The following is a 13,444-nucleotide window of genomic DNA, read 5'->3' as shown; positions in this document are numbered from 1 at the left end:
ATGAAAAGGAAAGTATTTGAAAAAATGGAAGAAGAAGGTTACGAAGATTAAATCTCATGTACTCATGAAAATTTTCTATTTAATCACATCAATTGTTTCAATATTCATTAATTATTGAAGTATATCTCTTGATATTTTATGAATATTGATGGTTAATAAAACACTTTAATTTTGTTGCTCAAACATTTTATCATTCTATTTTTTTTTTAATTTCACAGTAATAATAACCATTGAAGGTCTTCATGAAATTCTTTTTTTTATTATTTCGAAAAAAAGAAACGAAATTTGAACACACATTCAAAGTGAATCAAAAGTTAGTCTTATATGACTGCTCTGTTTTGTCTTATAGCCTTTGGAAAGCTTTTTCTGAGGATTATATACTTCTTTCTTCATCAAAAATATCAATCACGAATGCTTCGTATTTTTTTCATTTTTTCCAGCTGTTCTTCCCCTCTCAATTAATAATTTCAATGTGTCATGTAGAATCTCTTTGGTTTTATTCACTTGTATTGTTTTTTTCTGTGTTTTTCTTAAAATTCATATTATCAATATGTTTTCAAAAATAATCAGGCTGGAGTGAAAGCGAGATCAAAGATTTGCTTTTATGATTACTAGAAAAAAGTAAAAAAGAAAAGGCGATTGCGTTTCAAACTTTAGGAGTTGAGAAATCAGAACGGTTAAACGATGATTTCGAAAAATTCTCAATATTCCTTTAATTGTGACTATTAACATAATATATCATGGTTGACGTAAAAAAAAGAACTATTTCAGAGATATCATGGAGTCATTAAGCATTCAAACATAAATAATCATGACAACCATTGAGGATCGTTTTTTATTAAAATTATGAATTTATTCATTCGTGAGAATAATTCAAATCACTTCTTGAAGAATATACACCTGATTTGTTCACAATAAAATATTCATGTTACTCTCTATTTTGGTAAAGGAGATTCTTGTGGTTTTTCTTCATAATAATCCATTTTTCATCTGCAATTGTGTTGCTATTCATGACAAAACCTCGAAACTTAAAAGGATAGGAATCAAAATATTTTATATTAGTTCTTTCTCTATTAAAATATTTTTAATTTATGAAGCAAAAGACATAACAAGAAAATCAAATAGTGAATAATCAAATAGTGAAAAAGTATACATGACTTTAACCAACTTCTTTTCAGAAACAAAAAATACACTGCTATTTATGTTCAATGTCACCTTTTTTAAAGCTTGCATTTGCTTCTTTTAATGAAAAAGAAAGGTTCAATAAGTATAATTGAAAAATTATGGCAATAACTGACAAGAAAGCAAAATCAAATACTTTTCCAAAGCAAAATAGGCTAATATGCTTTTGTGTTCCTTTTTCAAACCCATTTATTTAACTGACGGGAGGTGACGTCAGTGACAGAAGTGACTTCCAGTGGCTTTCAAAAATCCAAGTTTCACTGATCTTGTCACTAAACCATTAATAACTTAATAAATGAGACAAAAATTCAGTTTATGATTTTTTTCTCTTTTTCATTCCAAAATTCTTTCTCTTTTTTTTGATAGTTATTATTTGCTTTGAAATGAGTGTTATTTATCAACTGTTTGAAAATTTTTTTTCTGAAACATGAAATTTTAAAATATTTAAGGTTGTGATCTGAAAAAATGAACATGTCGGTCACATATGTCAGTTGGTGACAAAAATTGCCACTTGTCGCACAGGTCTATAAACATGTATTCCAGAGAAGAAAATTTTCGTCACATCCGTCAATTAGTGAAAATCCATATCAATTTTGGTTATTTCAAAAAATACAGATATCGCACAAAAAACCGGACAAGATCGATTTCACAATAACCACTCTAAGAGAAAATCGGATAAATTTCTTCAAAATAATTCTTATCAACACAAACTCATTTGATATACGAGATTTTCAAAATAGCTTCATTAGTGCTCAGAGAAAATTATTTTTAAAATCTCGGAGGAACTCAAAATCTCATTTCTCAAAGATTTCGATTTCAATTTTCTCTGAGCACTAATGAAGCTATTTTGAAAATCTCGTATATCAAATGAGTTTGTGTTGATAAGAATTATTTTGAAGAAATTTATCCGATTTTCTCTTAGAGTGGTTATTGTGAAATCGATCTTGTCCAGAATTTTGTGCACAATCTGTTATAGAAAATCCACGTTAGCATTTGTTTTTTTTTTTAATAATTTATTTTAACAGATTTTTTAAATTTTCGTTATATAAATCAAAAATTTTATAATTTTATTCTCATAATTTTTTTCTTCACACTTTATTATGCTTCACAAATTTAATTGAAATTTCTCCTTTGTCAGATATTAACTCGATTGACAGTCGCTGACTTCACAACCGATCCGATTAACAATACTTTTCAAATTTCACTTTTTTTTCAATATGGGTAAATATTTTTGAAATCATAACCTTTTTCGTAGAGATGATTATTATGAAAATTAAATGAAATTGACAATGAATTTGTCAGTGAAGAATCAAATTAATTCCTATTGATCAAAAAAGTCAATATTTGATGATAAAAATAGACAGAGATGGTTTATTTTACTGGAGTTGTCACTTTTCTGTGTTCAAAAACAAAAATTTTAACCAAAATTATACAACCGAATTATTTGTTCAAAAAAATATGAATTTCAAAATTACAATTTATATGGTGCAAAATATCACACTTCAGGCATTTTCATTGAAAAATTACATGTTTTTTCGAAACTCTTTATATACAAATAATACGTTGAAACTATGTTCATTTTTTGAAATCAGTGTGAAGTCACAAAGCATAATGTTATAATAACAATAACACCTGTTCTCATATGTTAAAATCCAATTTATATTAAAATTGGAGAAAGCTATGAAAAATAATTTATGAATGAATAAATGTTTTCATGATTTGTGCAAAAAAAAGCTTGAAAATCTATAATTTCCCCCATTTTTTGAATATTTGGGTGATTATTTTTGAAATCATATTTCTTCATACAAAAATTTCGGTGCAAAAATATTTCAAGAATACAAATAAAAAACAATTGAAAAGTGAAAAGGCAAATTGAAAACATTTTAATCTTTGATTCGGAAAAACCATTGGTTGTTTAAAAAACAATTGTCATGCTTTTTCTCTTTTGAATAAAAATTTTCTTTTAAAAAACCAACAATCTTTGAAAAAACAACACACCGAAAAAGAAATGTTTGGCAAGTTCCAAGTATATGGACCATCGATAAAAAAATTTTTATATATTTTTATCGAAACAAAATGGAATATTAATTTATTTAAAATTAGTTGTTTTTGTCGAAAAAGTGTTTTTAACAATTTTCCATTTTTCTTTTGATCTATCCCATAACATTTTCTTGTTTTTAACAGGTTTGAAATATTGGTTTATTCGATATTTAAGAGGATTTTGTGAAAAATTATTTGATACAAGTTTTATGCCAATTTTTCGTGATTCAAAAAAAGATATATCTTCGCTGTTGAAATCCTTTTCCAACGAGAGAAAGACAATTGAATTGCTGTTGTTGCATAGATTATTACCAGCAGCAAATACGTGCACAAAATGCAAGAAGTTACCAAGAATCGTCTATTGTGCGAAAAACATAGTCAAATGCAAATGCAGATGTCGATTCCTTTCAATCAGACACAATTCAATTTTTTCGAATTCGAAATTATTGATTTCCACTTATATGAAAATCATGCTGCTGTGGTGGATTAATGTCGATGTGATGCGCACATCTTTTTTAACTGGAGCAAGCTGCAACACTATTTGCATTCTTTTTAATCTATTTCGCAAGGCAGCACATGAAATGATTAAAGGAAAAAACAGAAGAATTGGAGGAAATAATTACACTGTTCAAGTTGATGAAATGTTACTAAGAAGAAGAAAATATCGGAAAGGAAAACCAAAAAAACAAATTTGGATAGTGGGCGGAATTGAATCAAATATCAAAAATCCTAAATCTTTTTTAAAAAAAGTGGACGATCGATCATCGATATGCTTGACCGGAGTGTTAAGAAGACATTTACATGCTGGAACAACAGTATGGAGCGACGAATGGAAGGGATATAGCAAAATAAAAAAAGAAGGTTTCAAACATTTAACTGTCAATCACAAAAAATGCTTTAGGGATAAAGAAACAAACTGTTGCACCAACGCGATTGAAGCATATTGGAGTCGTCTTCGCCGTTTTCTGCCTTGCACAGGCATACAAGACAAGGACATCTCTTCATATTTATCCTCGTTTTCATACAAAACAAGCACTCAACACCGATTTTGGGATTTTTGTGTTTCTTTTTCTAATTTGTTTTTGAAACACATCATCCATTAAACATTTGATAAAACAATAAGAAGTTTATTATTATTTTTTTAACATTGAAGAGATGACCAAAGTGAAGTGACTTGAAGAAGGTTGGATGAATGATTTGATATACAAAAATTGAAAAGAAAAATGTATCAAAAAAAAGGATGGAGAAGTGATATTTTTTCCTGGAGAATACGATCATCTTTATGTTGGTTAATAAAGAGGAGCGAGTTACACATGAAGAGGATAATGAGAAGGAAGAGTAAGAAGAAGAAGAAGAAGAAGAAGAAGTGGAAGGAGGAGGAGGAGGAGAAGAAGAAGAAGGAGGAGGAGGAGGAAGAAGAAGAGGAAGAGGAAGAAGAGGAAGAGGAAGAAGCCATTGAACCCTTTTGCTGAACAGGCGAAGCAGCCAGTGGAGAACGCTGCATTTGTGTTTGTCGGCTAATAACAACATCTGCAGAAGGAGAAGGAGGAGAAGAAGAGGAAACAACAGAGGTTGATGTTTGAATGTGAAGTTGAAGACGAGAAGAAGAAGAAGCAGGCTGAGGAGGATAATGCTGAGCCATTGGTGTCTGTGCTGGTGGATGCAATGAAGATGGCTGCTGAGATGGCAATGGAAGAGGGGTTGGTATTGGAATACTTGCGTTCACATTGACATTCACATTCAAAGGAACAGGAACAGAAAGAGAAAGAGAAGAAGAAGAAGAAGAAGAATAAGAAGTTTACATTTCATCAGATTTAGTGGGGTTATCAAGTACTACTGATAAATGTTGAAGATCAGGTTATGACGAAGCGCTTTTTGAATAAAACTGAGATGCAGATTGTGAAGCTGAAGAAGGCATTATTTGAGGAGTTGATTAATGAGACGATGATGATGGCATTGTTGAAGGAGAATGTTTAACCAGTTCATCACATCCCACAAAAGAGTCACTTCTGCCAAACACTTTCAACAAATAAAAAAAGCGAACTGCTTTTCTCTTTCTTGAAAGCTCATGTTAAGCGTTGTCTGGTTATGTAACATGCAAGACAGATGACAGAAGTCACGAATGTTATTGTTGAATGCAATCCAAACAGGGATAATCTCAAAACTTCTGAATCTTTTGAAAAAAAATAAAATGGCTTCCCTCTCTTTGCGGTATTCCTGTTCGTAACCAATCTGTATTCATTCAAAGAACATCTTAAAAGAAAAATGAACAAAACAAAAAAAGTCAAACCATCTTTTTGTCCTTGAAATATTATCCTATCTCCAATGGATTGGTAATTATCAACCCAGCTGGCTTTCTTGTTCATAGAATCCTTTATGAAGTAGGTAATAATGCAAGTGAAAGATTATATTTTCCAAATGATAAAGAAATGAACTCCTTTTCAAAACCCAATTCAACGACAAGTCTTTGCTGATAGCATACCAGCAGGATTCGTGCAAAATGCAAATGAGATTGTAATTGAGGCCTGCTGAGTTCTTCGTTCAACTCGCTTCTTCCATTGTCCAACCCCTCAATTTTCTTTCCTTTTCCACAAAACAAACCTTCAGCCCAAAAAACCATGTTAAACAAATCCTGAGTAAAAGAAATGCCAAGTGAGACACATTTCCCTCGAAATGAACAAGCGGTTCAATTCAAACTTTCTGAAATTCTCCTCGCTTTTTTGAATCTTGCTTGAAAGTTTTTCCATACAAAATATCACATCCGATGTTGCGTCACATGTTTTGCAATATACAACCAAGTTCAAATTTCATGCAATTTTCCTCCACCAACTTCTTTTTAGCAAACAATCGATGCAAACAGCCACTCGCTCCTCCATCTGCAAACAAAATCCCCATTCTTCTGCCGTGTTATAACTCGCATGATTGCATCTGTAGTCGTGCTCAATAGTAGCTCAAACATGCCCTGGCTGCTGCAAATCACCAATAAAAAAACTTCATTGAAATAATTATAGGTTTGTCTCCCTTATTTATTTACTCCATCAGAAGAATTTTTTTTTAATTCTACTATTTGCTTATTTTGAGGCAAAAATCATTGATGAAAAATGAAGACGTTTGGATTCATGTGTTATTGAATGACTGATTTGATGAAATAAATTCTTTTGATGTTTATATTCAATGAATATTTAGAAAATGAATTTATTTGTTATTTTTGATTCAATTTTCAATTTTGCAGTCACCTTCAAAAAGACAAACATTTCTGGGTTTGCCAGAATTTCTGAGAAAGAATGGTTAAATTTACAAATGAATGTTTTTTAACTTTTTCAGATTTTTCAATTTCAAAAGAGAAACTTTCTCAACTGAAGAATTTACTGAAGCCGAACAGAAACAGAGGATCGAAGAAATGAATGAAATGATTGATTGAATGAATAATTTTAAGTTGCGTTTTGTTTTCAATGATGAAATGTTTGAATATATTAATTAAATGATTAAAGAAAAGAAAATGTCAATGGAGTATGCAACCTTGTTGTAAAAGCATGTTGGATATTGCAAAACTTTGAAAAATGCTTGGGTTAATGGTTTTGAAGAATCTTCGTGAAACGAAAGATTTGAGAAGAAGGTTATTGATGAAGAAAAGAAGAAAGAAGAAAAGAATGAAAATCAAATTGCAGATCTTTGAGAAGGCTATTTATTCATGGAAGACGGGCTTATGGAAAGAATAATGCTTGCAATCACCAGGGATTGCCTTCTGAAAGTTGCGATGAAGAAAGAGAAAATAAAGGAAGCACAAGAGATAGTAGAAATGGCTATGTTGGCTTTGAGCAATAATGAGATGATCAACGTGTGATTTTCTCATTGATTGAGTTATAGAATATTTTTTGTTCATTAATTGATGTGAATGTTTTTTTTCACTATTTTTCATAAGAAAGTTGAACAAGACATATATTTGAAGGAAATTACAGAAATCATCAAACGTCAACAGAAACACAGAAATCAAACATGACTTGCTCATCATTATGCTTGGATGTTTTTCGTTAATAGATTTATCAAAGATAGAAATTTGGAAGGAGTTGCTGTGAATGAACAGCATTTAGTGAGAGAGGCAATGAGAGAAGTGAAAGAGTTGACAAGATGCATTGACTAGGAGATGAAAAAAAGAAGAAATGAACAGAAAAGAAGCAAAAGAAGAGGTTGTTTTATTGAGATTGTTGGGGATGATGAATTTTTCTTTTCGCGCTTTTCGATGCAAGTTATGGAAAGAAGAATTTGTGGTACTTTTGAGCAGTCTTGGGGATTCATTTCGAGCTGCAAAGGAGAATAATGGAGAAATCAGCGGGATGTGCATGAAGATATTTTTGACAGCAGCAGCAGGTGATATATCAGTGCAGGTTGATTTCTTGTGGAAAGGTGGAGCAGTTGATGCTGTTTCAGAGAAGATTCAAATGTGAACGATGGATTACAAAAAAGTGCTTGAATGCTAAAGATTCTTTTTGAATATTTCTGAAAGACTTAAAGAAGAGGAGAAGGATAAAAAGGAATAGGCAGAAAGAAAGATAATGAAAATGGAAATGCATGTTAACATAAAAGAAGATGGGTTTGAAGATATCATCACAAGCTTTCATGAAGCTTTAGAGATTTTTTAAAGAAGTTATGATTGTGGTTTGTCGTTGAATATTTCCGATTATTTCGTGAATATCTGAAGAAGAAAGAGGAATTTTACTTTGGAACTCAAATATCTGATGAAGTTTGAAATAACAAACCAGTGTTTTTTATTCTCCATTATTTTCCTCAATAAGTTTCAGTTTTGCAAGCCCAGAATTTTTGTGAATTGAATGAGTTTTTCTTTCATTTGATTGTTTTTTAGAAGCGTTTAATTTTTCTTTTCTCCATAAAACAGAAAATTACGATAGGATTGATTCTTTCTCTATCGATTTTTTTTTCATTTCTTATTTTTTAAAAGATTCCTTTATTTCAAATGTTCATTTTTCGTAATAATTCTTGATATTTTTTGAGAAAACACTTTCATCTATTATGCAAATCACAGTTCTTTTATTTCTCGAGTGAATATGCCTTTAACAAGAATAATAACTAAATGGAAATATCAAAAGATGGAGTGTATATTCATTTATTAAATTAAGAAATATAGAAAAAGAAATCTGAATAATTCTTTATCAAATTAGAATTGCCAAATAATTCTCGACCAATGTAATGGAGCAACCAGATGACGCAATCTTCGTTTTTTTATTCTTCCATCCATTACATGTCTTCTTTTTGGATGTCTTTCTTTTCACTTCTTCCGTTTCATCTCTCTTATTTCCTTTCAATGTTCTTGCAACGAACACAAAAATAACGAGTATACTTGTGCAATTTTGTCCTTCAATGCTGGTCGCTCAATCTCTTCCAAAACAGTGTCAACTGCTCCATATTCCAAAAGTCTTCAGCTTTCCCAGCTCTGCTTTCTGTTGCTTTTCTCAATGCATAAACACATTTCTTCTTGATTTCTCTGTGATTATCTATTGATGCCCGATACAAATGAACAATGCTGTTAATTTGCAAAGCGGATACATCGTTCAACAATTTAAGCAACAAAAAGGATAATCGATTTTTATTCTATCCAAATAACATTAAAGTTCGAATATAGTTTATTTCGAACAATAAACAAATATTTCAAACCTGTTAAAAACAAGAAAATGTTATGGGATAGATCAAAAGAAAAATGGAAAATTGTTAAAAACACTTTTTCGACAAAAACAACTAATTTTAAATAAATTAATATTCCATTTTGTTTCGATAAAAATATATAAAAATTTTTTTATCGATGGTCCATATACTTGGAACTTGCCAAATGTTTTCAAAAATAATCACACATATAAATTAAACTTTCTCTTGTTTTTCAAGTTATTTCATCGAACTTATCGGAAACATACATAAAATGAAGGATTAACGATGTTCGAAGCACAAGAAAAAATGGTTTTTCACTCCAATTCAGAGACAATGCAACAATAATGATGTTCAAAATACTTCAAAGTTAAAAGCGTTTTGATGGAACCTCATTCTTTTATTCGAAAATTCAAAAAAAAAAAATAAAAATAAATAAAACAAAAAATTCTTTGATGATTTCATTGCACATTTCATGTTTCATTCATCATTGAACTATTCTTTCACAAATTATGTTGAAAAAAATTATGAACACACTTCCAACCGTTGATAAAGGATGCGATGATGAATCAAGTGTCACTAAGAAAGAAGATGATTCAATGACCACCTTTGTGGAAGACTCTGATTCCAGCAGCAGTTGCAGCAGTTAAGAAGCAGGAGATGGTTAATCTGCATTTGAAAATGAGTATCCAATGTAATTTTTTTTTCCCAATTTTCAATTTTTACCTTTCAAATAAAGTTTAGGATTTTTTTGTCTTCAAACAATTTCATTTCTTTTCATTCACCACAACAATAAATTTATTATAACTTATTACTGAATTTTCTTAAAAAAAATAATTCAATAAAAGTCTTTTTCAAGTGGACGTTTTGTTCCCACTTTCTAAGTTGTTTATTAAAGTTGTGTTTTTCCACTCGTCAAAAATTTCGAAACTGATTTTAATAATAAAAAGTTTCCTTTAATTTACGATATTTCATCACTTTAATAAACATACTAAAATTCTCTTTATAAAAATAAAAATGTAATTCAAAAAATTCCACTGGATTTATTATTCTTATTTTTTGAAATTTGATAGAAATTAAAAAACTTACCAAAATTGATCAAATCAAACAATTCATTCAACATAATCATTTTATTTAGGTTGTCCAATCATAACTTTCACAAAATTTGCATATTCAATTTTTCCTGTTCCATCATCTGCAATAAATTTAACATTTGTGAAAAATTAAAATTGAATCAAAAATATTTTTTTATCTATTAATGCAAACAAAATACAAACCTGCTTCTTTCATCATTGCATCAATCTGCGCATCTTCTAGACGATCGGGAATACTTTCCATTACTTTTCTTAAGTCTGCGATGTTAACAAATCCAGTGTGTTCCCTGTCAAATACTTTAAAGGCCTCTAAAAGTGCAGGTTCATCACTTGGTAACTTTACAACTTCTTGCATAAGATGAATGAAATCCATTTGCTTCATGGGTTTGTTTGGATCCACTTTAGCCTGCTTGAAGCATGCAGATATTTGGTCAGGTGTTGGAGTGAATCCTAAAGCGTTCATGCCTGATAAAACAACATTTAAATAACATTAGACAAAACAACATTATATTTTACCTATTTGTAAATCTTGCCATGGAGCTTCTCCATCTTTATCGTTATCAAAAAGATAAAATGCTTCTTTCAATTGTTCAGTTGTTGGTGGTGCAGCCTTTGGCAAAAATGCATTTATCCAAAAACAGTTTTATTTTAGAATGAAATTCACATACAATACAATGAAATATGTTCTTCAATAAAACAGTAAACAAACCATGTTGCAAAATTAGATCAAAATGAAATCAACTGTGGGTTTAAAAAATACTTCTCATTTTCAAATTTTTAACCTTTTATTAAACAGCCCTTCTCAAAATCATTTTATAAGGGAGAAAGAAACAATGATTGAAAAAGGATCGCCACAAATGAAATGATTCACGAAAAAAATATAAATCAACAAAATTAAGTTATGAATCACCATGAATACTAAAACATACCAGAAAAACGCAAATGTTTTTGCATCACAAATCATTTTTAACTCCATCAATTCCCGCGGTTGTTGCGTTTGTTTGTTCGTTTGTCAACAATTTCTTTTCATCCTTTTCCTTATTTCCTTCTTCAATTTTCCATTGCATTTCATTTGAATGAGATTGCATAAATTTAAAAACATCATCAAATGATATATCACCTTTAAATGACTCAATTCTATGCTGAAAATGTTCATTGCTATTTTCCACTTCAGAAATTGCTAACAAAGAAGGATACTTCACTTCTGAAAGGTTGAAATTCCCAATTTTGTTCAAACGTTCAGATACAGATTCCAATGAGTTGAAGTTTTTACCCACAAAACCACATTTAAGTCCTTTTCGCTGCTTGAAGCAAGCCTCTTTAAAGATTGGTGGAACAGTAGGCTTTGATGATAAAAGAAGTATTCTTGGAATTTTGCTTGTTACATTGAAAAATTTATCAATCGACTTATTGTCTTCAAGAAGTGCAACTTGCTTTTTTCCAACTTGATGCTTCAAAATATATTTTCCCATTGCCTTTGCTGTACGATCTCGTGTGTACAGCAAAGGATCTTTGTTTGGACGAAAAAGAATAAATTGAGGTATTGTATATGTTTGATATGTTGCTGCTAGTGCAGGACAAATTCCAACATCAACAGCTCCAACTTTTATACCGATATCTCGCATATTACTTGCAAGCTTTTCCATTGCAGGCATTGCTTGATGACATGCAGGACAATTTATTCCGTGAAATACTTTAAAAGATAATAATTTAAATCATTAACATTAACATTAACATTTTTTCCTCAAACTTATAAAAAATGTATTTTCTTTTTCAAGGACTTCTCTTTGAAAAGATTTCTGATTTAAATGTATTAAGTCACTTGCTGTAACTTTAAATTGTATGATAAGACCGATTCCAAAAAGAAAAGCATTCATCTTTTCGATCAAAAACCATATCATTCTTATTAAATTTTTCATTAAAAATTTATGGACAAACGAACCCTTTACGTTGGGGGATTACATGAAAATGTTGATAGATCTGTTTTATATAATGGTTTTTGAATATTGCCTTTTCAATTTAACATTAATTGAACAAAAATTATTTGTTTGATTAAGTTTTTGGGACTTTTGGGGAATTGGTAAATATAACATTTCCAAATGAAGACGCAGGCTTGAAATACTTGAAAATCTCGTTTTCAAACAAATTAAATTTATCATTAATTTTATTTTTGATTTTTAAAATAGGAAAACATAGAGGATATGCTTTTGTGGAATTCGAAAGCGCTGACGATGCAGCCGAAGCTATTTTTAACATGAATGAAAGTGTTTTGTTTGGGCAAGTTATCCATGTTAATATTTCAAGGCCAGTTGGGGAATTATCCACACCTGCAATGAGTTATATGAGACCAAGTATTATTTTTTCAAAAATTTATTTAATAAGTATTATTTCTTTCTTCAATGGTTATTGTTATACCATTCTTTTTAGCTTTCGAAGATACTGATGATATTAAGCCTGAACTTATTTCTTCAGAGGATACTGACATTTAAATATTCCACAAAAATTTCAATCATTTCACCTTTAACATTTCAACAACAATAAAAAATCTAAGAAAGCGAATGCAAATGAGTAAAAAGAGATCGATTTTATCAGAGTCCAGTTCGAGTTATTCTTATGTTTGTAAAAATATATTAAAAATGAAATACCATCGAGATACCGAAAATCACTTCACAAGATAGTGCACTTTCCTGTACAAGCTTGCTTATTATTTGTTGATTGTTGGATTCTTGCTTGCTGCGCTGTTATTTCGTTCAAATGGATCTGCTCGCCTTCATGATCATCAATCGGAACGCTGGAATGATCATAATGGATTTCTTTTGAATCGACACTTATGCATTGGTCAAAATTCATTGATGATTGTTCAGGAGATGGAGAAGGAGTAAACTCACGATGTCGCATGTGGGCTTCACTAAAGTACATTTTATAAATTGGAGGGGGTTCGACTGAAGATACAGTTTCCGGCTTATCTCCAATTCCCGTTGCGGCTACATCAATTTCAGTGATTTTGTCATTGATGTCTTTAACAAATATTTGATTGTTATTGTTGCCTCCTTCATCTGTAAGCATTGGAAGCATATTTGTCACAACCCAATAAACTCCATTAACTAAAAATTTACATTGATATATTCCAACAGGAAGAGAAATGAAGCAATGCCATATGTTTTCTGAAGAAAAGAATTCAAGAATTGTTCTTGTTCTCCATTCGTCCCAATTTCCACAAACTTCTACGCTTGTTGTTCCAGGAGGATTTGGAAATTTTATTTCTGTTGGTATTGATTGCGATTGTTTTGTTGATTCTTTCACCTGAAATATTGAATTTTGCCATGGAGAAGGAATTGCTTCCGCCAAATGAAGCCTATCCGTCTCTGAAATCATCACAATTCTTTTCAGGAAAATTATTTTTTAAACGACTTATTGAATTATTCCCGAGCAAAAATGCAGGATTTTTACTTGCAGATGCATGAATTAAAATA

General features: G+C 30.4%; 4 protein-coding genes across 4 annotated transcripts; 1 reads left to right on the top strand and 3 right to left on the bottom strand.

Annotated features, from left to right (window-relative positions):
• Positions 1 to 9,900: 9,900 nt before the first annotated feature.
• MONOS_10558 (putative VU91B calmodulin) lies at positions 9,901 to 10,716 on the bottom strand. The gene is made up of 4 exons (XM_067863016.1): positions 10,681 to 10,716; positions 10,488 to 10,581; positions 10,155 to 10,436; positions 9,901 to 10,072 (listed from the first exon to the last, which is right to left on the bottom strand). Exons 1-4 carry the CDS (start codon positions 10,681 to 10,683, stop codon positions 10,008 to 10,010), a joined length of 444 nt encoding a protein of 147 aa, XP_067731880.1. The 5' UTR covers positions 10,684 to 10,716; the 3' UTR covers positions 9,901 to 10,007.
• Positions 10,717 to 10,737: 21 nt separating this feature from the next.
• On the bottom strand, positions 10,738 to 11,776 carry MONOS_10559 (uncharacterized protein). The gene has a single exon (XM_067863017.1). The coding sequence runs from the start codon at positions 11,624 to 11,626 to the stop codon at positions 10,925 to 10,927; it is 702 nt and encodes a 233-aa protein (XP_067731879.1). The 5' UTR covers positions 11,627 to 11,776; the 3' UTR covers positions 10,738 to 10,924.
• Positions 11,777 to 11,867: 91 nt separating this feature from the next.
• Positions 11,868 to 12,536, top strand: MONOS_10560 (peptidyl-prolyl cis-trans isomerase E). Its single transcript, XM_067863019.1, has 4 exons — positions 11,868 to 11,966; positions 12,029 to 12,082; positions 12,158 to 12,322; positions 12,399 to 12,536. Exons 1-4 carry the CDS (start codon positions 11,900 to 11,902, stop codon positions 12,458 to 12,460), a joined length of 348 nt encoding a protein of 115 aa, XP_067731878.1. The 5' UTR covers positions 11,868 to 11,899; the 3' UTR covers positions 12,461 to 12,536.
• Positions 12,537 to 12,638: 102 nt separating this feature from the next.
• MONOS_10561 (putative Glycogen recognition site of AMP-activated protein kinase) lies at positions 12,639 to 13,346 on the bottom strand (the record flags this gene model as incomplete). The annotated part of the gene is made up of 1 exon (XM_067863020.1): positions 12,639 to 13,346. One exon carries the CDS (start codon positions 13,344 to 13,346, stop codon positions 12,639 to 12,641), a length of 708 nt encoding a protein of 235 aa, XP_067731877.1.
• Positions 13,347 to 13,444: the final 98 nt, after the last annotated feature.

The sequence above is a fragment of the Monocercomonoides exilis genome, assembly GCF_001643675.1.
Source record: "Monocercomonoides exilis strain PA203 chromosome Unknown scaffold10-1930038, whole genome shotgun sequence".
Taxonomy (NCBI): Eukaryota; Preaxostyla; order Oxymonadida; family Polymastigidae; genus Monocercomonoides; species Monocercomonoides exilis.
The sequence above is the reverse complement of the archived record's forward strand: the minus strand, read 5'-3'. Positions and strand labels throughout refer to the sequence as shown.

Coding starts and splice junctions, on each gene's coding strand:
- MONOS_10560 (XM_067863019.1), top strand. CDS start 11,900: ATGGACAAACGAACCCTTTACGTTGGGGGATTACATGAAAATGTTGAT. Junction 11,967..12,028: donor TAGATCTGTTTTATATAATG/GTTTTTGAATAT, acceptor TGTTTGATTAAG/TTTTTGGGACTTTTGGGGAA. Junction 12,083..12,157: donor ATTTCCAAATGAAGACGCAG/GCTTGAAATACT, acceptor TTTTTAAAATAG/GAAAACATAGAGGATATGCT.
- MONOS_10559 (XM_067863017.1), bottom strand. CDS start 11,626: ATGCCTGCAATGGAAAAGCTTGCAAGTAATATGCGAGATATCGGTATA.
- MONOS_10558 (XM_067863016.1), bottom strand. Junction 10,437..10,487: donor ATGGCAAGATTTACAAATAG/GTAAAATATAAT, acceptor TTGTTTTATCAG/GCATGAACGCTTTAGGATTC. Junction 10,073..10,154: donor TGCAATGATGAAAGAAGCAG/GTTTGTATTTTG, acceptor AATTTATTGCAG/ATGATGGAACAGGAAAAATT.